Source organism: Vulpes lagopus, chromosome 21 (genome assembly GCF_018345385.1).
Source record: "Vulpes lagopus strain Blue_001 chromosome 21, ASM1834538v1, whole genome shotgun sequence".
Lineage (NCBI taxonomy): Eukaryota > Metazoa > Chordata > Mammalia > Carnivora > Canidae > Vulpes > Vulpes lagopus.
Window position 1 is genome coordinate 29215335 of NC_054844.1, and position 24629 is coordinate 29239963.

The 24629-nt window shown below is 41.8% G+C and overlaps 1 protein-coding gene across 1 annotated transcript in view; it reads left to right on the forward strand.

Moving 5' to 3' along the window:
* The first annotated feature begins 5815 nt into the window (after window positions 1–5815).
* The window catches only part of FGD4 (FYVE, RhoGEF and PH domain containing 4), a 222444-nt gene continuing 203630 nt past the window's right edge, over window positions 5816–24629 (forward strand). The window contains exon 1 of the mRNA XM_041735521.1: window positions 5816–6202. Coding sequence (XP_041591455.1) covers window positions 6040–6202 — 163 coding nt within the window. The 5' untranslated portion in view covers window positions 5816–6039. The remainder of the gene's footprint in view (window positions 6203–24629) is intronic.

A 24629-nucleotide genomic window follows, 5' to 3' on the forward strand; every position in this document is an offset into this window, starting at 1 on the left:
TCATCAAATATTATTATTTTGATTCCCCCCCCCCCCCCAGTTTCAAGAATTAAAAGCCATTGTTAGTTCGTGGGCCATACAAAAATAATCGATGGGTGGGCTGTGTTTGGCCCACAGGTCATGGTTTACTGGCTTGTTATCCAGATTATCACATTCAAAAACAACAGAGGGATATATGTAAATTCTAAAATACAACCTTTCTGAGCAGCAATAATAAAAGATTAAATACGAGGCTTTATAATTTTTCAACCTTAAGTACTTTTCTTAAAATTTGTATAAACTATTTCCCTTGTATTATTAGTAGGCTTTTGGCAACAGGTAACAAGAATGTGTGACTAATGATGACTTAACTCTAAGGACAATTTATCTTATCACTTATCAAGGATTCAAGATGTAGGAAGTTTCAGGGTTGGTTCCATAGCATATTGAACTCAGCAATGGCCCGGGCTCTTTCCAACGTTCTGTTCTGCTACCTTCAGTAGATCCAGCAACATCTCCCCTCCTGGTCACAAGATGACCACAGCAGCTCAGGACTTACATCTGTATCCTTACAAAGCATATCTACAAGCAGAAGGAGCACGGAGGAGGTGGGTAGGGAATGGGTTTTTTTCAATAGGTTATTCTCTTATTGAGGAGGAAAATTCTTCCCAGAAGTCCACAGCAGATTTCCCCCTAAGACTCACTGTGCAGAACCAGTCATCTATGCATATATGGTCCCCCTTAAATCAACAACTGGGAAAGAAGATAGGATGATCATGATCATCTGACCCCATCTAACCTTCCCTATGAAGGAACACAACTTGTCTAACCATATTGCTGCCAACAGTTGAATGACATCGAATTTTATTAACCAGGAAAAGTAGGGATGCAGTTGAGTAGACAACCAAGAGTGCTTGCCATATTCTTTTAATTTTCAATAATTTTTGAGTTGATATATTTAAGGTGTATAAAACCAAATTAACAGTAAAAGCACACTTTATTGAATGAGATTTGGGGCTTTTGTGACTCCATATTTTCTAACTTCTTTATATATTCAACCACTAATTCACTCTTGATCAATCCTGGAATATTTCAGGTCAAAGAATATACCTCTTCCTTGGCAGCCCGGGTGGCTCAGCGGTTTGGTGCCGCCATCCGCCCAGGGCCTGATCCTGGAGACTCAAAATCGAGTCCCATGTCGGGCTCCCTGCATGGAGCCTGCTTCTTCCTCTGCCTGTGCCTCTGCCTCTCTCTGTCTCTCTCTCTGTCTCTCATGAATAAATAAATAAAATCTTTTAAAAAAAAAGAATATACCTCTTCCAGCATTAAGTATATAACATACATACATACATACATATATAAAATATTTGAAACAGGAAATTCATTTAAACTATGCACATGTGAAAAAAAAAAAAAAACTATGCACATGTGGGAAGCTTTAGAAAAAGTCCATCATGGGGATCCTGGCTAGCTCAGTTGGTAGAGCATATGATTCTTCATCTCAGGGTTGTGAGTTTAAGACTCATGTTGAGTGTGAAGATTACTTAAAAATAAAATCTTTTTTTTTTTTTTTTTTTTAAAAAAGTCTATCAGAGGGGTGCCTGGTGTTTCAGTCAGTTAAGCATCCGACTCTTGGTTTCATCTCAAGATGTGATCTCGTGGGTCATGGGATGGAGCCCTGCATTGGACTCAGAGGGGCATCTGTTGGACATTCTCCCTCTGCCTTTCCCCCACTCACTGTCTCTTGTGCTCTCTTTCTCTCTCTGTCTCTCTAAAACACATCTTTTTTAAAAAGTCTATCAGTATGTTATTCTAATTTATAAAAGTACAAAAACACATATGTTCACAAATATTTATATATCATATTTCATCCATCTAAAGACACTTTTTTCTTTTTTTACTTTTTAACATCTCTGAAGTTGTGTTACATCTTATAATCAATGATATCTAAAATTGTTGAAGGCTAGATAGCTCTTGATAAAATATACAATTGTGCATGTGTAAACTTGGTTATCGAGGTTTTTTTTTTTAATTGTAAAAATACATAACATGAAATTTACCATCTTAGCTACTTTAAGTGTATAGTATGATAGTATTAACAATATACACAGGCTCTAGAACTTTTTTCTTTAGCAAAACTTAAACTCTATACTCATTGAACAACAGCCCCAGCAACCACCGTTCTATTTTCTGTTTCTAACAATTTGGCTACTTTAGATACCTCATAATCATTGAGTTTACACATTGTAGGTCTGCATGTGGTGGGTTTAAAAGCATTTAAAATGCCTCCAAAGAGGGGCACCTGTGTGACTCAGTTGGTTAAGATCTGACTCTTGATCTCAGCTCAGGTCTTAATCTCAGGGTTGTGAGTTCAAGTCCTATGTAGCCTACTTCTAAAAAAAAGTCTCTGAAGAGATTTCACTATAATGTGGAATCAAGGCAAAAATCTTAAGAGTGTATACACAAAAGTACAGAAACAACAATGGCTGCAAATGTGATATTAGTATCATTAGTATGGGTGCAAATGTAACACTAGCAAATATTTGTTGGAGAAATGACTATTTCCATATTTCCTTGCAAAAAATGTTTTATGGGATTTAAGAAGTTACCTATAAGTAGATAAAGCTCTATTATTTCTTAGATAAGCCAAACAGTGTATCTATCACATACAAAACAATTTAATTTGATGTAGGAGAATTTGCCAAATTCCTCAGAATAGTAAAAAGAAATTTGACAGTAGCAAGATTCACTGAATGATCACTAAACCATTTTGTTGTGGATAGCTCTTTATCTCCTTCACTAGGCCATGTCTTCATCTTTCCATCCTCCCTTAATTTTGTTGGGTTTTTTCTTAATATTTTATTTATTTATTTGAGAGAATGTGTGTGAGTGGCAAGAGAGGCATAGAGAAAGGGAGAAAAGTATCTCAAGCAGGCTCCATGCTCAGTAAGGAGCCAATGTGGGGCTAGATCTCATGACGCTGAGATCATGACCTGAGCCGAAATCAAGAGTCGAGACTTACCCAACTGAGCCACCCTTGTGCCCTTCCACTAATTTTGACTTCCTCTAGGAAACTTCTGATAGGTCAGGTTCAAGCTGGGTGCCCCTCTCCTAATCTCATGGAACTTTAGGCTCCATGAAGCCAGGCACTGTGTATTTCAGAAAGTAACCATTTTTTTTTTCCAGTTACCAAGTGGTTTTAGAAAGATATTGACTAGCCACGTCCTTTCAAAGAGCAAAAGTGGCCAATTTAATTACGAGGCCAAACTTGTATCATGACAGTTCCAGGTGACACCTCAAATATGTGCAAATCTTCTAAGAGGTGTGCATATATTTTTCCTTGCAAAGGTCATTAATATATGCAATACCTGGTCAAAATGTAGATGTAGGAATTAAATTAACATGGAAATTAATTAACATTAAATAATGCATATGAAATTATATATGTATAATTTCTAACATGTGATTTTATATATATGAAACTTTTAAAACCTTAACTGGTATCAACAATATATCATACAGTTTTCTGTTTCTGACAAATGCATCATCTTCTTTGACTGGGTCTTTATAAAATTATCTTTGGTAAATGCTGCTACAAAGTCAGCATGATTCATGGCATTGAGTGACCTCTATTACTTTAATGACATTTATATAAATTCCTACCCAGTGATACCATCAAAGTAAATAACTAATGAATTTATAATTCATTTACAAAGGAAATAACACAATATTATTAAAATGAGAGACATTTATCTTTTTCTACTGAGATAAAAATAAGAATGACTTTGCTCCAAAATGTTGATTTCTTTTAGATTCTAGTTTTAGAAATGATGCCCTATCAATAATTGAAGCAGCTTATTGAGTCATAATTTTTCTCCTGAATATTCTTTTTTGGCTTTGTCTTGCTTATTAAGGACTAGATCAACTGGAGACTGGTTATTAAAATTAAATTGAATGTTTGTTTAAGGCATTTAAACTAGAACTAAGAGGTATATTTCAATATACATATGATTTTTGCTACACTGGGAAATATAAAGATAAAATTTAAGGAACATGAATCTGTCTGAAATTTTCCCATGCATTTTTCTAGTCTGATCTTATATGTTAATTCCTAGGAAAGAGGTGATTCTGGGCAGCCAGCTCTTCCCTACACAGTGGCTCTTCCATGGTGTGGGGCTCCAGGTTCCTCCAGGGATCCTCCTGCCTTCCAGCGGGCAGTAAGAGAAGAGGACAAGAGTCTCATGGTGAGAGTGCAGAAGCCAGGCCTGGAGGTGACACATACCAGTTCTGTCCACAGTATTGTGAAGACTGTGGTTACATGGCTCCACCTAACTGCAAGGGAAGTGTGTGCCCAAAGAAAATGATACAGGATTTGGTTAGCATTTAGCACTGCCTCGGCCACAGAGAACTGTGGTGTGTAAATACCTGTGAAATGTGCACACCGCTGTGTGCACATCCAGTGCAGTTCTCATTCAATGTTAATTAACAGCAAACTTCCTATTAACTATATAGACGAATAAAACAGCACATGAAGACTATATGTACAAGATGATTTTCAATACTTTGTTCTACTCTAACCTAAGATACCTTGAGATCAAATGGAGTTGTTTGGCCCACTCATTTATGTTGCAAAACACAGCCATCAAAGGCAAAGTCTGTTAGAAATGGTTTCTATCAGAAAATAGTAAGCAGCAGTAACATTGACAGAAGACTGTCATATGATATATCTTATAAAACATCGCATTTGAAAATACAGACATCCATTTTTTTAAGAAAGGAATTTATTTATTTGACGGAGGGAGAGAGAGAGAGAGAGAGAGAGAGAGTCCAAGTATGGGGAGTGGCAGGCAGAGGGAGAGGGAGAAGCAGGGTCCTGGGGGGTGGGAGGGAGGTGGGTCGCAGGGAGCCGGATGTGGAACTGGATCCCAAGACCCTGGGATCATGACCTTATCAGACACTTAACCAGCTGAGCCGCCCAGGTGCCCATTAGTGAATTTTTTAAAAAGATTTTTTAATTTATTTATCCACGAGAGACACAGATAGAGAGAGAGGCAGAGACACAGACAGAGGGAGAGGCAGGCTCCTTGCAGGGAGCCTGACATGGGACTCGATCCCGAGACTCCAGGATCACGCCCCGGGGCGAAGGCAGGCGCTAAACCAGCTGAGCCACTCAGATCCCATTAGTGAATTTTTAAATGCACATAAACAACCCGATGTAACGTGCATTTTCTTCAGTTTGCTAGTTAGCTAATGTAAAACTAAACAACGTATTAAGTGGACCGTAAAGCGCATTACCAATAAAGCCCTAAATGTGTTCGCGGCGGTGGCGGGGAGGTGTCTGATGCTCTCCTGGAACCCTGTGGGTTGCTGGCTCCACCTTTCTCCTTTACTTCCCCACGTCCTTTATCTTCTCTGGTCTGATGCTTCTGGTAAGATAATTCGATTCGGTGAGATAAGGACAAGACACTGACGCAGGAGCCCGAGGAGGGATTCCAGTTCTGCGGTGCTGGGCGCCCCACTTGGAAACTTTGGTTTCCTGATGAAATACTTAATGGACCGGGTCGCCGTCGGACGCTAAGACTATCAGACGCGCCGCACCGCCAGCCCCGGGAGGCACCGAGGGGCAGGGCCCGGGCGGAGTCCAGGGTAGCCCGCAGGTGCGCGCGTGACCCTCGGGGCGCCACAGGTGAGCGCCGCAGGTGCGCGCCCGCGCGACTCCGCTCGGCCAATGGGCGAGCCCGCGGGGCGGGGCGGGGCGGGGCGGGGCGGGGCGGCGGGGGGCGGGGGCGGGGCCGCCCGGAGAAAACCGGCTCGCAGCGGCGGGGGCGCTCGGGTCGGCGCGGCGGGTCCGGGCTGCTCCCGCTCCTGCGCTCCGCCCTCGAGCTCGCGGGCGCCCCCGCCGGCGCCGCGCGGACCGGCCTCGCCCCGGGCAGGGACTCGCGCGCGCGTGGCACGCAGGCGGCGCCCGCCGGGGTCCGCTCGCCCCGGAGGAGCCGGAGGAGCCCACACCTGGGAGCAGGAGCGTGGGAGGGAGCGCGGCGCCGCGGGCCGGCCGGCACCATGAGCGGCGAGGGCGGCTTCCACTTCAGGCGGGTGGCCATCCGGAGGAAGTCCGCTCCCTGCCACCTGCCGCTGGGGACCCCTCGGCCCTGGAGGCCCTCGTCGCCCCTGGGGTGGGCCGAGGCGACCCCCCGGAGGGGCCAGGCACCTGCGGACGGCGCAGGTGAGTGCCTCGCGGGGGCGGGGCGGCGGGTGCGGGGCGCGGCGGCCGCAGGTGCGCGGGTGAGCGCCTGGGCAGGTTTCCCCGAGGGCTGAGCCGGTCGCCCGCCCTCACGGTCCTGTCCCTGCCCCCAAGGGACGCCCGGGTGGCGCAGCGGGTCGGCGCCTGCCCGCAGCCCGGGGCGTGATCCTGGGGGCCCGGGGTCGAGTCCCACGTCGGGCTCCTTGCGTGGAGCCTGCTTCTCCCTCTGCCTGTGTCTCTGCCCCTCCCTCCCCCTCTGTTTCTCTCTCTCTCCCCCCCCCCATGAATAAATAAATAAAATCTTTATAAAAAAGTGGGGGATCCCTGGGTGGCTCAGCGGTTTGGCGCCTGCCTTTGGCCCAGGGCGCGATCCTGCGGGCCCGGGGTCGAGTCCCGCGTCGGGCTCCCTGCGTAGAGCCTGCTTCTCTCTCTACCTGTGACTCTGCCCCTCCCTCCCTCTCCCTCTGTTCCTTTCTCTCCCCCCCCCACCCCATGAATAAATAAATAAAATCTTTATAAAAAAGTGGGGGATCCCCGGGTGGCGCAGCGGTTTAGCGCCTGCCTTTGGCCCAGGGCGCGATCCTGGGGTCCTAGGGTCGACTCCCCCGTCGGGCTCCCTGCACGGAGCCTGCTCCTCCCTCTGCCTGTGTCTCTGCGTCTCTCTGTCTCCATCTATCATGAATAAATAAATATAATCTTAAAAAAAAAAAAAAGTGTCCCTTCCCCCAGAGGACCTTGGGCAGGAGCCCGCAGAGGGCTGAGCTTGCCCTGGAGGTCACTTCTTAGGGAATTCCGGAAGTAAAGGTCCAACTTTAAAAGTTGGGCGAAGAATTGTTCAGGCCCGTGGTCCAGACGCTGCAGCCCAGGTGCCTCCGCTAACCTCGGGCGCCCGCGGCGGGGCAGGACCCGGACCCCAAGCGGAGGCCGCGGGGCGGAGCCTCGGACTCGCTGGGCCGCGGGGCCGGTTCTCTCTCGAAAACTACCCTTGGCTCCCACCCCAAGTGTGAAAAGCTGCTCCTCCTATCAAGAAATGGAACAATTATTGCTCTTTTCGCATAGATAAACTCAGCCCCCAGTAATGCGGTGTATGTTTTGAGTTCTGAATTCTCATCGATTCTCAGTTTTGGAAGAAATCCCGAAAATCTGTTCAAGCCCACATGTTCTCCTTCGCTCTTTAACATTTCGTTCCTCGCAGGGGAGCTTGAAACCATGCGGAATTCTAGGGATTGTTCTCCTGATTTGTTTTGTTTTGTTTTGTTTTGTTTTTTGTTGTTCTCTTGATTTGTAAAACTTGTTTTCACCCCCCACCCTTTTTGTGCTCCTGTCATTCTATAGCCGGAAATGTCTTGTATGAGGACCACTTAAGAGGCAAAACCCTCATTTAACCAGTAGAAATACAAATACTTTTATTCACTTTCATTTTGTTGTGATTAAGCAAAGCTGTTAGGATGATTTAAATGTGGAAAGTATTGGAGTTTTAGAATTTCTGTCTTAAAAAAAAAATTAAGATTTCTGTCTTAACCGTGTCATGAAGTAGTTGTTTGTTTGTTTTAAGATTTTATTTATTTATTCATGAGAGACACACAGAGAGGCAGAGAGACACAGGCAGAGGGAGAAGCAGGCTCCATGCAGGGAGCCCAACGTGGGACTCGGTCCTGGGACGCCAGGATCCCACCCTGGGCCAAAGGTCGCGCTAAACCGCTGACCCAGGGATCCCCATGAAGTCTTAATTAGTAGTCATAGGGTAGAAAAACATGATGGGTGTTTTACATATTTACAGCCACATCAGATAAGGGCAGATATAGTGATAGGAGAAGATATGTAATCAAGTAACTGGATTATATTTCTTTACCTCTCAATTTCCTCTTTTACAAAATGAGGACACTGGTGAAATCATCTCTTCTAGATTTAGGTGTAATTCACTCTAAAGTGAATGGAAGAGTGTTTTCCTTTTTTAGTGAAAATGTATTGCTTTGTTTTGAAGTTATTATGAATATTTGAATTGAGCTACCAAATTTCTTCTTTTTTTTCTTTTAAGTAATCTCTACATCCAACATGGGGCTCAACCTCATGACCCCAAGATGAAGAGTCTCCTATTCTTCCAACTAAGCCAGCCAGGTGCCCTGAACTACCAAGTTTCTTAATCATCGGCTGTTTTCAGTTTTGAGGGCATTTAGATTCGAGTTCTTTCTTTACATCATCATTTTACTTAAAAATCACATGCTTGTTTCCAAACTGAGTAGGTGAACAAAAGATGAAGTGACTTCCTTAAAAGTGGAAGTGAATGGAGTTCTTTTCTGCAAAGCAGCTGTGCTTATAGTTCTTTTTTTTCTTTGTTCAGAGAAAAAATCCACAATACTTTTTTTTTTTTTTTTTAAAGATTTCTTTTAGAGAGACAGTGTGGGGAGGGAGGGGCAGAGGGCGAAGAGAGTCTCAAGCAGACTCCACGCTGAGGATGGGCTTCATCTCAGGACTTGAGATCAGGACCTGAACTGAAACCAAGAGTCAGTCGCTTAACAGACTGTGTTACCCGGGCACCCCCACAACACTTTTTCTTTCTTTTTTCTTTTTTAAAAATTTTATTTATTATTCATGAGAGACACAGGGAGAGACACAGGCAGAGCACGAAACAGGCTCCATGTAGGGAGCCCGATGTGGGACTTGATCCGGGGACTGCAGGATCATGACCCGAGCCAAAGGCAGACGCTCAACTGCTGAGCCACCCAGGTGTCACAATGCTTTTTCTCTTTAAAATTTTTTTTCAAAAGATTTTAGAGCAAGCAGAGTGGGTGAGGAGAGGGAGGCGTTGAGGGAGGGAGAATCTCAAGCAGACTCCCCACTGAGTGCAGAGACCATCTTGGGCTGGATCTGATGACCCTGAGATCATGACCTGAGCTGAAACCAGGAGTCAGACACTCAACTGTCACCCAGGCACCTCTTTTTTTCTTTTTAAAGTGATATGTAGGGGCACCTGGCTGCCTTAGGCAGTAGGGCATCCAACTCTTGATCTCCAGGTTGTAAGTTCAAGCCCCATGTTGGATTTTACTTAAAAGTAAAATCTTTAAAATAAATAAAAATGATATGTAGCATGTAACAATAAGGGATGCCTGGGTGGCTCAGTGGTTGGTTGTCTGCCTTTGGCTCAGAGCATGATCATGGGGTCCGGGATGAGTCCTGCATCAGGCTCTTTGCATGGAGCCTGCTTCTCCCTCTGCCTCTCTCTCTCTTTTTGTGTCTCTCATGAATAAATAAATAAAATCTTAAAAAAAATGTAGCAATAAATTTTCTAGGCCTATTACATTGTCTTAATTTTGTTTACAAGACCTCAAAGTTCCTGCTGCTGTTATTTTCAGAGTTGAAAAGTGAAAATCACTGTATCTTCCTAGCTAAGGGTGTTCCTCTGTACCATGATATAATCTATAGTATCTCCTGGAGAGTGATCCAGAGTTCTGACAGGTAGTCTTAACCTATTGAGTGACCACACCCTATTCAATTAGGTAGTGTAAAAACATTTGAGAAAGTGCTTCTTTCTTTGAATCAAATCTGCCTCCCTATTTGGTCTTATCCAACTGTCATTGTATAAGAAAGATCCTCTCCAAAGCAAAACGGAAACCAGGTTTAAATTTGCAAGAAGTGTTGGTTTCATTGCAGCACCTAGGAAAGTATTTATATAATGAAACTACAGCATTTAGACCCATTACATGCAGAGTGGACATTACTCATAATTGAAATATTTCCCTCTTAAAGAAGGAACAAAAACTGAGAGGTCAAGAACTTAACAGAAAGTTGAGTTTAGTGGTATTGTGTTCTATCTGTGATTGTGAAACCCACTAATTTTAGAGTTTTCTGATTTTTGGCCAAAAACAAGAAAGCCTACCAGCTGTATCTGCTGTACATACCTGGATGTGAATCTTTGTCTAGGTGAAGCAGAGAGGTGAGGTGGTTAAGATACAGGCTTTGGGGTCATATAGGACCCAAGTTCTAATTCCTCTTCTATTAACTAGCTGTGTGAATTGGATCAAGTCTCTTAATTTCTCAGTTTCTTCATCTGGAGAATGGAGAGAACAGTACTTTATAAGATTATACAAGTAAATGACACAAAACAAACATTCCAGACAGTATCATAACAAGAAATCTTGATCCATCTGTGTCTCAAAGAGTCTGGCCTTATGACACTCTAAATACTTGTTGAATGAATGAATACCCTCCTATAATGTTTATAAAGCATTGAATGAATGCTCTGAGTGAGTTCACATTTACTTATTTGCTTGCTTTGTATCTCTAATGATGGAAACTTAGGTTCATGGATCCAACTGGTGGCAGAAGCGGATGCGGAACTTTTGGGGAAGGGATTAGGGGTCTGCCCAAAGCCCTGGACTTCCAAGGCACTAGATTCACTCCTGGTAGGTTTCAGGTTTTACTGAAATTCTTCTCTACATGTGTGTGCTGAAAAGTTGTTTGAAAAAGGAGTCAAAAACAAACAAACAAACAAAAAACAACAAAAAAACAACAACAACAAAAAAAGAAAAAGGAGTCAAACAGGATGCATCTAATCTTGTGAGTGTAGTGTGAGATTCGTTAGATTTGGACAGGAGCTCATGAACCTGTACTTAAAAAGAAAAAAGAAAGTACATCAGCTATTTCTTATGATCTGCTTGGTTTCTAAACGTCCTCCTGCTGGCTGCATCAGAATTACCTGGACTGCTAATTAGAAGTTCCCAGCCACACCCTAGGTATGATGAGTCAGAAACTCCAGGGGTAGGGTTAGAGAAACTCTATTTTTTTTTTTAAGATTTTATTTATTTGACAGAGCATGCACATAAGGAGGGGGAGGGGCAGAGAGAGAGGGAGAAACAGACTCCCCGCTGAGCAGGGAGCCCAATGTGGGGCTCCATCCCAGGACCCTGGGATCATGACCTGAGCTGAAGGCAGATGCTTAACCGACTGAGCCACCCAGGTGCCCTGAGAAGGCATATTTTTAACATGTGCCCCAGAGGATTCTGATGTATAACCAGCTTTATGAACTGTGAATTCCCAGACATGGGTAAACCCTCCCTTCAGTCATGAGCACAGGCAACCAAAATTTGCAGGTGCAAAGCAAAGAATGATCTATATAGCCCCTCACATAGCACATCATCTGAGCCCTCTGTACTTTTCAGCAAACTTTCTGCTCCTATCTGGCTGATTCTTACTTGCAATTTTTTTTTTTTTTTAAGATTTTATTTATTTGACAGAGAGCAGAAGCAGGTGGGCTGACAGAGGGAGAGGGAGAAGCAGTCTCCCTGTTGAGCAGGGATCCCAATGTGAGGCTGGATCCCAGGATGCCAATCACGACCTGAGCCAAAGACAGATAGATGCTCAATGGACTGAACCACCCAGGTGCCCCGCTTAATTGCATTTTTGAACATCTGTTATAGGTCTTTTCTACTTTGCTCTTATTTCTCAGCCCCATTCCCGCTGTTATAGGTCTTTTCTACTTTGCTCTTATTTCTCAGCCCCATTCCCGCTTCAAGTTGACATTAATTTATGCAGATATCCAATTTATATCTGACTAGATTATCTGATGTGAACTCAAGTGCCTTCCTTTCACTTCAGAACTGGCTTCTAATCTACTCAATAGCCGACCTCTTTCTTATTCTAGTGGTTTTCTCCTCTGTTACCTTCCCTGGGCTGCATGCACTTTTTTTTTTTTTTAAGATTTTATTTATTCATGAGAGACACAGAGAGGCAGAGACATAGGCAGAGGGACCAGGATCATGTCCTGAGCTGAAGGCAGATGATCAGCTGCTGAGCCACCCACGCATCCGTGCATGCATCTTTATTATCACTTCTCAGGCTTGTCCCACACCCTCTTTTCCCTTCAAATGAGGTGTGCTCACACTTTACAGCTGGATGTTCTTTGAAGCTATGGCCCAACAGCTTTCTTCCTTAAACTACTCTGTTCTTCCCTTGCTGTCTCCACTTCTTTATCCCTGTCACCCTGTCCTTCTCCCCACTTCATTTGCTTCTTGGCAGCTTCTCTTCCCCAAACTGCATCAGTAGGTAATCTGAGGTCAGCAGTGGATTCTCGAGTATCATCCAATAGACTGTTTCTGGACCATTTTCTTAATTTCTCTGTGGTGTTTGCTTCCTTTTAAAACTCTTCTTGGTCCTGATTATTGGCAATCTGATTTTCCTATTGCACCAGTCTCCAGGTTTCTTGCTCTGGCTAGCCCATTTTTCTTCTTTCTTCTTCTTATTTCCTGCTATCTCCATTCTTTGGTGGTGTCATCCACCCTCTGGACTTCTTTAGCTTACCTACACTGCTCTGCATTTTCAAGAACAGGCTTTTAGTAACTGTTAATGTTACTAAGGGCACAGAAGTGTGACTTCTTTTTCTGCTGCAGTGCAGCCCCTCCTCCTGACTTGGCTTGGAGGTATTACTAATGACCTTTGGGCTTTAATGTTGAAGTCTGCTTTTCTATCATCTACTTGACAGCTGGTCATCTGCCATTTCTTACTGACTCACCTTCATTTCCTGATGGTAGCCTAGGTCTTATTTCAGACCTGCTTCTCGTCAATGGTAGTGTTTTCCACCGCAATCCCTCCTACCCCGTTAATTTTCTTAAATCTGGGTCTTGATCATAATCCTTGCATTGTCAGAAGCCTTCTGTGGCTCCCCAACTGCCTGTTACTGGTATTTATAATGGGATATTCTAAAATGGTCACTTTAGTGACTATCGGTCAGACTTTACCAGTAACCTCTCATTGTGGAGATGGACCTTTTAAAATTTGTGAAATATTTACTCTTATTTGAACTATGAAAGTTGGACTAGTCGTGCATTGATCACACTTTAGGAACTGTGTTTATTTTCAGGAATAAATTTGGTATGATTTGTAGAAGATTGTCTAGAATTAGTTCTCTGTTCCTCGAGTGTAGTTGACAGTATGGACATCACCAACAAATGTTCTGGCACCTGTGATCAATTTTGTGTCCCTCCACTTATGCAGAAATAGAGTGAAGAAGACAAACCCAGCTGCCATGCCCCTCATGCCTACCCATACACTGAAACTCTCCACTTCAGCTGTAGCATCCGCAGAAACTAGGGAGCTGCCACCATTCTGGGGTGTACATTGAGCCACAATGCAGTCCTGCTGCAGACCAATACCCCACCTCCTCTACAAGGCTGGGTGGGTCTCTGGGGCCTCTAGCAAGATTTTATGTGTTAGGCCATGTGTTACTTGTAACCCTAAAAATTGCAATGACTTTACAAAAAGGTTATGTATATTTTTTAAATGTATGCTAGTTGAGTATATTTAGAAGGTCAAAAGTCAGTATGTACAACCATATAAGATGCCCTAACTGAAGGATACAGAGGGGTCATGCTTATGGTTTCAAATACAATGCAATATGATGTGTGCAAGGTTATGAAATTATAGCCAAATTCTGTTAAAAATTTTTCTATCAAGGATTTTTATAAAAAAAGTGATCTTCATTTTCCCTGCAGAAAGTTGAGTAACCTACTTTTTCCCCCCCAAACTATGCCATTTAATGATATCCTATTGACGACCTACCATATTGATAAATGGTATAGGGGGTTCAAAGATGACTGAGAAAAATGCCTTGACCCATAGTAATTTCCATCTTAGAAGGAGGGATATGATCTATAATAAACATCACAGTATAAGATAGCATTGTGTATAAGAACAATAACCAGAGTGCTTGTAGTTCAGAGGAAGGAAATCTATAGCAGGTTGGAAAAACAATTTCACCTCCTAGTTCTATTCAGAGCCCTATGTTTTTATCTCCATCTATATCTGTTCTCTTTTCAAATCTCTGTATCCTTCATTACGGAGTTTTCCTTCTATAATCCCACTAAAGCTAGGGATCCTTTAGTCCTTCAACAGATGTTTCAGTGGTTACTGTGGATCAGGCATCGTGGCAAGGTATAGAAATCAAGGTGAGAAGAATCCATGTTAAGAGCTGAGTGTGGGCTTTGGAGGTAGACTGGTTGGGTTTGATTCCTCTTCTAGTAATTAGCTGGCTGATTTGGAGCTCTTTTTGGCTCTCCTCATCTATAGAATGGGAATATTAATATTACCTACACATAGAATTATTGGAAGAATAAAAATGGATATTCTTAAAGGGTTTAGAACAGTGCTTTCAAAGTGTTCAGATCACTGTCAGTATTTTTGTTGGGATTAACATGGGTGCTAGCCTCAGTCTGGCTTTCTCTTCTCATTTTATGCGTCCCTCTAATCTAGTGCTGTCTCAGAACATGGTGAGTGGTTGCTTCCATTTGTACCTGTGGAGTGCAGGCTCCTGCCCAAGGTGCAAGCTGTGCTGGGCACATGTCTTTCTGTCCCTTTATCTCCCCTTTCTGCTTAGATCTCCCCCATCTGAGTTGCTGCTGACAGTGCCTCTCACTGCTGGCCTCTGTCCTTGGTCTTCCCACTTGTGCTGTCGTGAGCCCTGCTTTCATGGCCGACTTCCCTAAAGCCTGGATTGCATCACGGAACTACGACCCTCTACCTCTGTTTCCTAATTTCAGCCCGGCCTTCCTCTTCACACTGATTCTCTAGTGACTCAAGTGGCAGTTGGTCATCTTGCATGATCCACAGAGACCACAGAGTTGGTCATCTTGCATAATCCTTGTCAAGATGTGAGGCCAGCCCTCCTTTAACTTTCCCTGACTATTTGTCTTCTATGTTCCTAGAAGAAAATCTTCCTGTAGTCAGTCTTACCAGCCAACTCAAGTTCTTTACGTTTGTCTGCTGTACCTGCCTACCAGTCCCTACCTTGAGTCATCCAATGCCATCACTCCTCAGGGGCCCTTCAAAAGCCCATTGAGGGCTCAGGAGATATTAAGTAAACAGAAGAACCCAAAACTAGTTTGGCAAATGTTGGTTGGACATAAGAATTTTCTGGCAATACTGCCAGAAAATGGAATTGGGTTCCTTTGGTGGTTGTGAGCTCCTTATTAATGAGGTTACTCAAGGAGAGGCTAGGTGACTTAGTGGCGATGCTGTAGAGAAGATGGGATGTCTTGCCGGCCTGTGCACCCAGCGCACAGACTATTCTCACATCAGTGCTTCTCTGCTTTTCCTTCTGAGTCTACATGGTTCATATGGTCCTATCAGCAACATGTAGCAGTTTGTGCAGCGGTGTGTTAGGGAACACGTGGGAGTGGTATACTTCAGTCTTGTTGAGAATTCATGGACACGGTGTCCTTTTTAGTTTACCGATTGTGCTCATTCCTGGACTTCTTTCCAGTGTTGTGCTATGTCTTGACTAAAGAGAGCATTGGAGTTTGGAGGATCGGGGTTATTCCTACACTGGAAGACCCAGGGTGCTTTGTTGTTAGAAGTTTTGTTCTCTTCCAGCTTTCTCCCATTTCCCATTCCTGCTGTCCTCCTTCCACAGTGTTTTTCTTCTTTGTCTATTGGGTTTCTCACTATGAGGACTTGGCTTTAAGGTCAGAACTTTTCGTAAAATTTGTCTTTCTGCCCAGATCTTAATGGGCTTGCTTTAAAGAACAATTGGAGTGGTAGATACTAGGGATGATCAGAAGTGAGGTTTTAGTTTCCAGCTCTCACAGCAAAAGATGAGCTGTGGAGCAATTGATACCTGAATTATCTCCATATTGTTTTCCAGATCTTCATGTATTTCATCAGATCTAAAATGTGTACTTTTTTACATTTTAACATCTCTGAAATTGGGATGCTTTCCATTGATGGCATTTAAAAAAGATGTTGAAATATAGATTGGCTTGAATTTTAAAATGTAACTGTACAATATTTACTGCCTCTGAATAACAGTAAAGATTATGAAATATATTCCTAGATTATATACCTTGAGAACATCGAATAACAACTTCTCTCTTCCCCTCCTCTAAACCTAAAACATACCGTGCATTGTTGTCTCTGTATTTCTACTTCTTCAATCCCTTAACTGTAATTACTATAATAACAGTTACCATTTATCGAGTACTTGTTGTTCCTAAGTCCTTTCTGTGCATAAACTCAATCATCATAAGTAGGACCGGTAATCCCCACTGTACAAAAGTAGAACCAAAAGCCCAGACAGATAAAATGATTTGTTGAGTTTTATATGACTGCGGGAGCCAGAATGTAAACCTCTGCTCTTAACCCCTGAACTTTTCTATCTCCCATTAATTTCTAATTCCCAGTTTTTAACATCGTTGAATATAAAGACATTAATGGTTAATCTTGAGAAATGGAGGAAACACTTTTCCCTAATACTTTTATCTGTTTTATCCATAGCATTAAAAACAAAAGCAAGGCTCTGGTCCACTGTAGCTAGCAAGGGGAAAAAAAAAGACATTTGCAAGGAGAAAGAAAAACATAAACATATTCTTAGAAAAGACTCTGGAGGGACACCTGGGTGGCTCAGTGGTTGAGCATCTGCCTTCGGCTCAGGGCCTGATCTGGGATCCGTGATGGAGTCCTTGGGCTCCTTGTGGGGAGCCTGCTTCTCCCTCTGCCTCTCTCTTTCTGTCTCTCATGAATGAATAAATAAATCTTTAAAAAAACAAAAGATTCTGGAAATGTAAACAAAAAATGGCTTACTGGTCTTTGCTGTGCAACCAGACTCAGGAATACTCACTTAATACAAGTCCTCTACTGCTTTCTTTCTAGGAAATTTTGACGAGATTATATCCCATCTTTAGCAGGGTGATAGTTACCTACTAACCTTTGAGGTTATGTGAACGAGATTACCTTCCAAGAATCCTGTTATTTGTAGCTGTTCTGTGAACAGGCAAAACTTCATTTCTCTTACCTAATTAAAGAAATAGAACTATAATATATGCCTATATAGTAGGATATGTCTACTATACTTGATGGATGTGTATATCTAATGTTAGTGTATCAATAACATGGGCCTATTTGGTATTTGCCAGCAATTCACTTTAATTTTTTGAAGAGAATTATGGATAGTTTCCTCTCCCTTACTCTTAACATCTTCGTGAATAAAAAACTGGGTGTGAGTAGTCACCCTCAGATGCCCGCTACTGTGAAAGAAGTAGGGAACTGACAAGGGTGCTAATTAGAGCCCCTCTGTAGTCCTTTTATAGAAAGTGGTAAACTCAGGCCACTGGTTATGAAAACAGTGAAAAGAAGGGAAGAGAAGGATTCAGGAGGAAGCAAGGAGGAAACTGCCAATGATGGCAATCATTGTTCTGAAGTCAATGTGGTGCCCAGCATAAGCTCCTTTTCAATTGAGAACTAATGCCCGTTTCCAAGTTTTGGAACGGAATGACCAACTTGCATGTTTTTGTTAACCTGAGAGCTTTGCTTTAACCACATTGTGGGCACTGGGGAGATTTTGAAAATTGAAAGATATTTATATAATCCCCACTTTCAGTGGGTAGCTGTCATTATATAATGTCATGAAAGCTTCTTACAGCTAGCAGGGGTGCATTTGGTGCTTCTTTTCCTCATGGTCTTGATGGATGCTCATTTCTGCAAACTTGAGGAAGATTATATTGCAATCACATGTATCATTGATGCATTAAAGGTCCTTATTCCGGAATTCCTGCAGATCTTTTGTTAATTATCCATTTCTGGCATAGATTCCTGAATCCCACTATTTATATTTTTTTCATTTGGGAAAGGTCTCAAAGCCAGTTTCTTACCATAGTCCCTACAAGTGTTATAGTGCTCATTCAGAAAATAGGCTTTTGTTGTGGATTTTTGGAAAAGCTTAATAGTTTATATCTGCTTATTTGCCTTTATCTAAAAATACTCCTGCAAGAATAGATGATGAAAATCATTTCCCTTTGGTTTTTTTCTTCTAATATTTTCTCCTTGCTCTTGTGTTAATGACCAACTTATTGTAGACCTGAAAGTCTTGACTAATAGGGACTTTCAGTCACTTGAAACATTATTTTTAATGCTTAAAAAGTGTTGAGTTCAATCAGTTTCACATTTTGACTTAAATTCTCCTTTTCACTGAAGTCACTCCCTGGGCCATCTTTATCATTGGAAGCCCTGCACCCATACACCTCTCCTTGTTGTTGTTGTTTTTCCTAACACTTGCCACTATCTCTATTTTTTAATCTTATTTTCTGTCCCTCCTCTCCCAACCTGGTACATATACCGAAATCCATGAGAACAGGAGGTTTTGTCTGTTACATTCTTTTTTCCCCAAAGGCTGAGTACAGTCAGGATCCTCATTATGGAGACTGCCCAGCCTCATAAGACAGGGAGATAGGTGGTGGGTGTGTGTTAGGGTTGGGTTGTGGAAGTGAGCATTGGCCAGATCTGAGAGGTAAGGTGGCAGGCCTGGGCCCTTTGCACCAGTACACCAGTGGCCACAGCAACTGAGACACTGTTGGCTACAGTTTTGACAGTAACAGGTGGAGGCAGAGTCTGGGGTCAAACTGATTTTAAGAATAAGGTGGAGGGCAACCTGGGTGGCTCAGCGGTTTAGCGCTTGCCTTCGGCCCAGGCGTGATCCTGGAGTCCCCGGATCAAGTCTCGCGTCGGGCTCTCTGTGTGGAGCCTGCTTCTCCCTCTGCCTGTGTCTCTGCCTCTCTGTGTCTCTCATGAATAAATAAATAAAATCTTTTTTAAAAAAGAAAAAGAATAAGGTAGAGACAGGACTTGGCCTAAGGCCTTCAGCTGGTCAAGTTGAGACTGTGTACACAGAGAAGCTTTCCTCATCATTTCTTTTAGTAATTAATGTATTGAATCACTTTACGGTGAAGAATCTTTGTTAGCGTAAGAGCAGTGACTATATTGGTTGGTCTTGTTATCTCTCTAGCACCTAGAAGCGTTCCTGGTTCACTGAGTTTTTGTGAAATTGTGTGAGTGAGAGGATAAAAAATGTAGCACTCAACATAGTATTTCAAAGTATGTATTTTATGCCAGCTCAGTATTTAGAAATCTAGTTAATGCACAAGCTTAAAAAAGAAAAAAAAAATACACAAGCTTTATCACCTTAATTGTTTCCTTTCCTCAGTTTTTTATTGTTCCAAAATAGAGTTCCTTTAAATAAGTTTTCTTGGTGCTGTTGAGAGAGGATTCAATTTAAAAGTGTGTAACTATAACTTTTAAAAGTATATTTGTTTGATGTACAAAGTATCCTTTAATTATAGCTATTGAAGTCACATCTCTGAATTGTTTTTTTGAGACAGAGTTATATCTTTGAAAATCTCCCCATGGGTCGGGGTGAGATGTAAGGGAAAAAGTCCATTGGCGAAGCAAAGGGATTAGCTATCTGATAATGTACATTTAACCTGAACTATGTAACCAGCTGAGCCTTTTCCCTTGGTTTTCTAAAGTTTCTCACAGGACCTAGAAAGGTTTCTCCCTCTTTAGCTCTCTTATTTAGTAGTACATTCTAAAACTTTCCATTTACATTTATATGATGGAGAAAGACCTTAAACCACACTAATTTGTTCTGTGTTAGCTTGTAGTATGTCTTCTTAGCCATGGAAAAGTTGGTTTTTCTTAACTAAAAAATGAGGTGCGGGTGAGCAGTTAATCGTTTGAGTACAAAACCCTTTATAGCTGGAATACTTAAAACAGTTTTATTCTCCTCCCATAGTTTCATGCACATGAAAATAATTTTAAATTCATAGGCTAAATTCATTTCTTAGCCCCTTTATATTAGTCTGGCCTTTTCAAAGAAGAAAGATGTAATTATACTGTCTACTTCCTTCATGTAAATTAGAATTTTTGTGTATCTGGGCGCACTCTGGTTTCTTTATAGGTATAATTAACTTAATTGCCTTCTCAGTGCTTTATGCTAGCGAAATGAGAACTGCTTTAAATTTCTATAGATACTGACATTGAGGAAATGATTAACTTGTGAACAGGGTTCAGATTTATTCTAATGAAAATATACAATATGAGGCATCATTTGGTGGTGTTGATCAAATTTTGTGTGTGCACTGTATATAAGTCATGGAGTAGTGGATAAGATTAAAGAAAAATTCAGTGCAATGATGAATGATAGAATTTTCTAAGAGGAGTAGCTTCATTTCTAGGATATATATATAATTCTATGGATTCCTTGTTGCCTTTTTGAATGTTTAGTCTTTGAGCTGTCTCTTTTTTAGCACAAGTAAAATATCTTCTGTAGATCCACAATCTTATTACTATTGCACGTTATTTCACTCACTTTACATTCCTCTGTTCATTCTATATACTATTGATGTCACCATGAAAATTATTTTTCATAATGTTGCTCTCCAGAGTTGTGGGTAGGAGTATGTAGAAAATGCTCATTTTTCTTCATCTTTTTTGTTGAATGAGGAAAGAACTGCCTGTGTTTGCATTTGTTCCCTACTTGTTTTATGTTGTCATTATTGTGACTTTAAAGTATTGAAAAAGACTCCTATGGCTCATAGAGGGAAGTATACATCATTGTTTTAGCTTTTCATTATCGAAACTTCTAGACTTTTTTTGGTGGGGCATAGAATTCTTAATAGAATGCTAAGTGCTGGTTGAGGAGGAGAGTAGTTGGAACTTGTCTCATTTGTAGCTGGTGCCCTATAACACCTGGCACCCTGAAAACCAATCTCTGTGGATATGCTGATCTTCATTAACAAAGTGGGGCAGAGTGCCAGAGAATCTACCAGGGAGATGAATGTTCCAGCCTTTGCTCCCTGCCAGCCAGACAGGGTGCTGAGGGCCTGGCTTTCTCATTTTTTTCTTATTCCATCAAGAGTTCTATCATTTTTATTTTGGTTTCACAGAGACATGAATTGGAGAAGGGGATGGGCAGAAGAACCAGAAAAGGCTGGGGCTGCTGGGAGTGCTTTGAAGGAGAGTTTTGAATAGACCCAGGAACAAGTACAGAGTGTAAGAAGCACATGGGCGATCACAGATGGTTTTAAGAGCTGTTGCTCTGGAGTGAACATTATATTCGTAGCACTCGAATGTCTTCTATGGGCCAGGCATTGAGCAGAGAGCTTTATATATGCAACTTCACTGAATCCTTCCTCCAATTTGCTGAGGCGTGCACTATTCACTTATTTTATAGATCGGGAAATCATGGTCTTAGAAAGGTGACTGGCTTGCTCAAAGTCTCACAGCTATTGAATGGTAGAACCAGGACACACATCTAGGCTAGGCCTTGTTTAAAGCCCACAATCAACCACAGCATTATTTAATACGCTGCTAGATATTACATTTCTATTTTGTGGATTTAGAGGTATGGAACAGTAGAAAATTATCTTTTATTCTAATTAAGCAAAAGACCTAAAGTTACTCTGGACCACTTGGAAGAGGAGAGCTAGAGTGCTTCCTGGCCTGCGTGAGAGCTAGCACAGAACGGCTTGCTCCTTTCTTCTTGTCTTCCGGGCATGTGCACATAGCTTCCTGGTGTGGGTCAGTCATTCGTTAGTCTAGGTGAATGTTTAAGTAGATTATTCCTTTCTTATTTTGGTCTGTATTTATAAGGATAGGGAGGAGATTACATGCATGGTAACTGTTGCGTTTTGGTAAGATAAATGTATAAATCACCCAGACATGTCTCAAACCATTGTTTCTGCCCATTGCCATCTTCATAAATCTCTGGATCAGTACTTAGAGAATTACTTCTGGTGATTATCAGTTAATGAGCTAGTAGCTCTCTGGTTTTATGAACTGTTCTATGATAAATTCCTCTGTTCCTCCTACTTAAAGTTCAATGAACTGTCAGCCCTAGGTCCTGGTCACAGCAGCTCAGCTCATTGCTGGCCCCAGCTAATTCTCAACCAAAAGCTTTATCTTCAGAGCACCACCCTTGTTTGTAAATTGTCATGTTCCTCGGTGTTCTTGCCTTATGACTAAGGAAAGGGTTTGTGAGAAATAGAATGTCCAGTCAAAAAAAAAAAATCTTTTAGAAGTGCTGTAGTTACTTGATGGAGGAAAGATGTTAGGGTTCAGAGCCAACAGCTGAGAAAGAATTCTTGAAATGTCTTTGGTGCAAAAAGGAGGCTTTATTAAAGCATGGTGACAGGACGCATGGGCAGGAAGAGCTGCACTGGGGTCATGAGGAGTGGCCCATTATACACTTTCAAGTTGGGAGGGGGTTAGGGATAGCATAAATCTCTAAGGAATTTTGGAAGAAAGGTTCCCAGGACCTTGAGGGGTCCAGCTATTGTTGGGAAAAGATCATTTATTATCATCTAATAAAACCTTAGTCATGAGACCCTTTAGATGGGCCATATGCTTGGGGAATGGTTGCCAACATGTATCTTGGGGAGTGGAGATAAAGGAAGTTTCCAAAGGAATTTTTACACGTTAAAGTAGATTTATAGGATCCTGGGGGACAGGCTAAGATTTTTTTTTGCCATTAGCAAAGTATTAACACTGAGGCAGTTGGGTCGCTAGAGGAATGTCACTCTGCCTGTTTCAACGACTTGCCTGGGGGCTGTAGGTAGTAAGGAAACTTAAGTTTTCTTTTGCCTTTGTTTCCACATTAGTACTGGTAGTCATCAAAAAGACAGAATGAAAATGAACCACAATCTTGAAGTTCAGTCTTTTGCATTTGATTGTGATGTCTGTTTTGAAGAAGGATCAGAAATTGAAAGGGCTTAAAGCCAAGTTGAAGTTATACATTGTGAGGTAGTATTTTTGTTTGTTCAGTTTTTGTTTTTAGAAAATTGACAGTCTCTCTTTTTAAACACTAGCCTTATTGAGATGTAATTAAAATACTATATACTTTACCCATTTAAAGTGGATAGGTGGGCAGCCAGGGGGCTCAGCGGTTTGGCACCTGCCTTCAGCCCAGGGCGTGATCCTGGGGTCTGAGGATCAAGTCCCACATCGGGCTCCTGCATGGAGCCTGCTTCTCCCTCTGCCTGTGTCTCTGCCTCTCTCTGTGTGTGTCTCTCATGAATAAATAAATAAAATCTTAATAAAGTGGATAGGCTGACTTCTGAGGTGGAAAAACTTTGAATTATTTCAATATAGTTCCATAGAGATCTGAATTAGGGAATGATTTCTTTCTTTTTTTTTTTTTTTTTATTTATGATAGTCACACACACACACAGAGAGAGAGAGAGAGAGAGAGAGAGAGAGGCAGAGACATAGGCAGAGGGAGAAGCAGGCTCCATGCACCGGGAGCCCGATGTGGGATTCAATCCCGGGTCTCCAGGATCGCACCCCGGGCCAAAGGCAGGCGCTAAACCACTGCGCCACACAGGGATCCCAGGGAATGATTTCTGACAGGAATTTTCTCTCTTCAAAAGTGATTAATTATGGCAAAGTAAGAGCTAAGGCAAAGATCAAACAAAAGAAATGGATGGCATTTCTTCAGAGTTCAGCAGAAAGTTTTGGCAACCTTTAAGAAGACACTCTGTCCCAAATTTGTAATGATTTAAGTGCTTTCTTCCAAATTGCATAACATTTGAAATGGTGATTGATAATGTATATAGACATGGTTGGCTTATTAGAATATGTTATGCAGAAGCTTAGCAAGTTGAGATCAAAAAGCAAAGGTCATTGATGAGTAAGTTCCTATGCAAATACGTGCTTTCTTTTACACTTCCCAGTTTAAGACTTTGGGGTGTGTACATGAATTGGCCATAAAAGAATGTGAGACAAATGAAGTATGAAGGTGGTTCCAAGGTTCTTAAAGAGGTAGGAGAACCTGCACTTGGCATAATGAGATTTATTAGAAGAAGTTGATGTCCAGTGAAGTGAAATCTATCTAGTCCTTAACAAGAAAAAAATCCTTTAAAAGAATTTAGTCTTCATCATACGGCTCTTTAAAAGTAAGTTTTTATATACTTATTATTTGTGAAAGCCTATATTGAGGTTTTCTTTTCAATTTATTTTGCTATTTCTGTGATATAAAATAGGTATTTAGGAAATTGAACTTTGACTTACATGATTCTTACCCTTTCACCATTGCTTAGGAATGATTAGGTTGCAAATTGGGGGTTGCCTCTAGTACAATGGCTTTTTATATGGGTAAGGACTGAAGGAAACAGCTAGCTCATGATTTCTGTGGGTGCTGAAAATTGGCAGAGAACCTATTTATTGTATTTCATCAGTAGGTCTTTATGGATTAGTTATTTTGGGACTGAACTTACACGTTTCATGTAAGCAATCACTGAAAATAAGGTATAAGTTGAGACTGGGAGCCAGGCTATACTGTGAATTGTGAATATATACATATTCTTTCCAAGAGTTTAACATTTCTTTGCGAAACATGGTTTTAAAAAAACAAAACAAAACAAACAAACAAAAAAAACCAAACACCTCTTAAAGGACCTCCTCCTGTGGAACTTAAGTTTTTCTACAGATGACCAGAGGCTGGATAGAATTTTATGTAAACTTTTCTCAGTGATTGCAAGTAATTAAAACAAAATGTTACTTTGGGGGGGGGGGCTCCTGGGTGGCTCAGTCAGTTAAGCGTCTGCTTTCTGTTCAGGTCATGATCTCAGGGCTCTGGGTTGAGGCTCCCTGC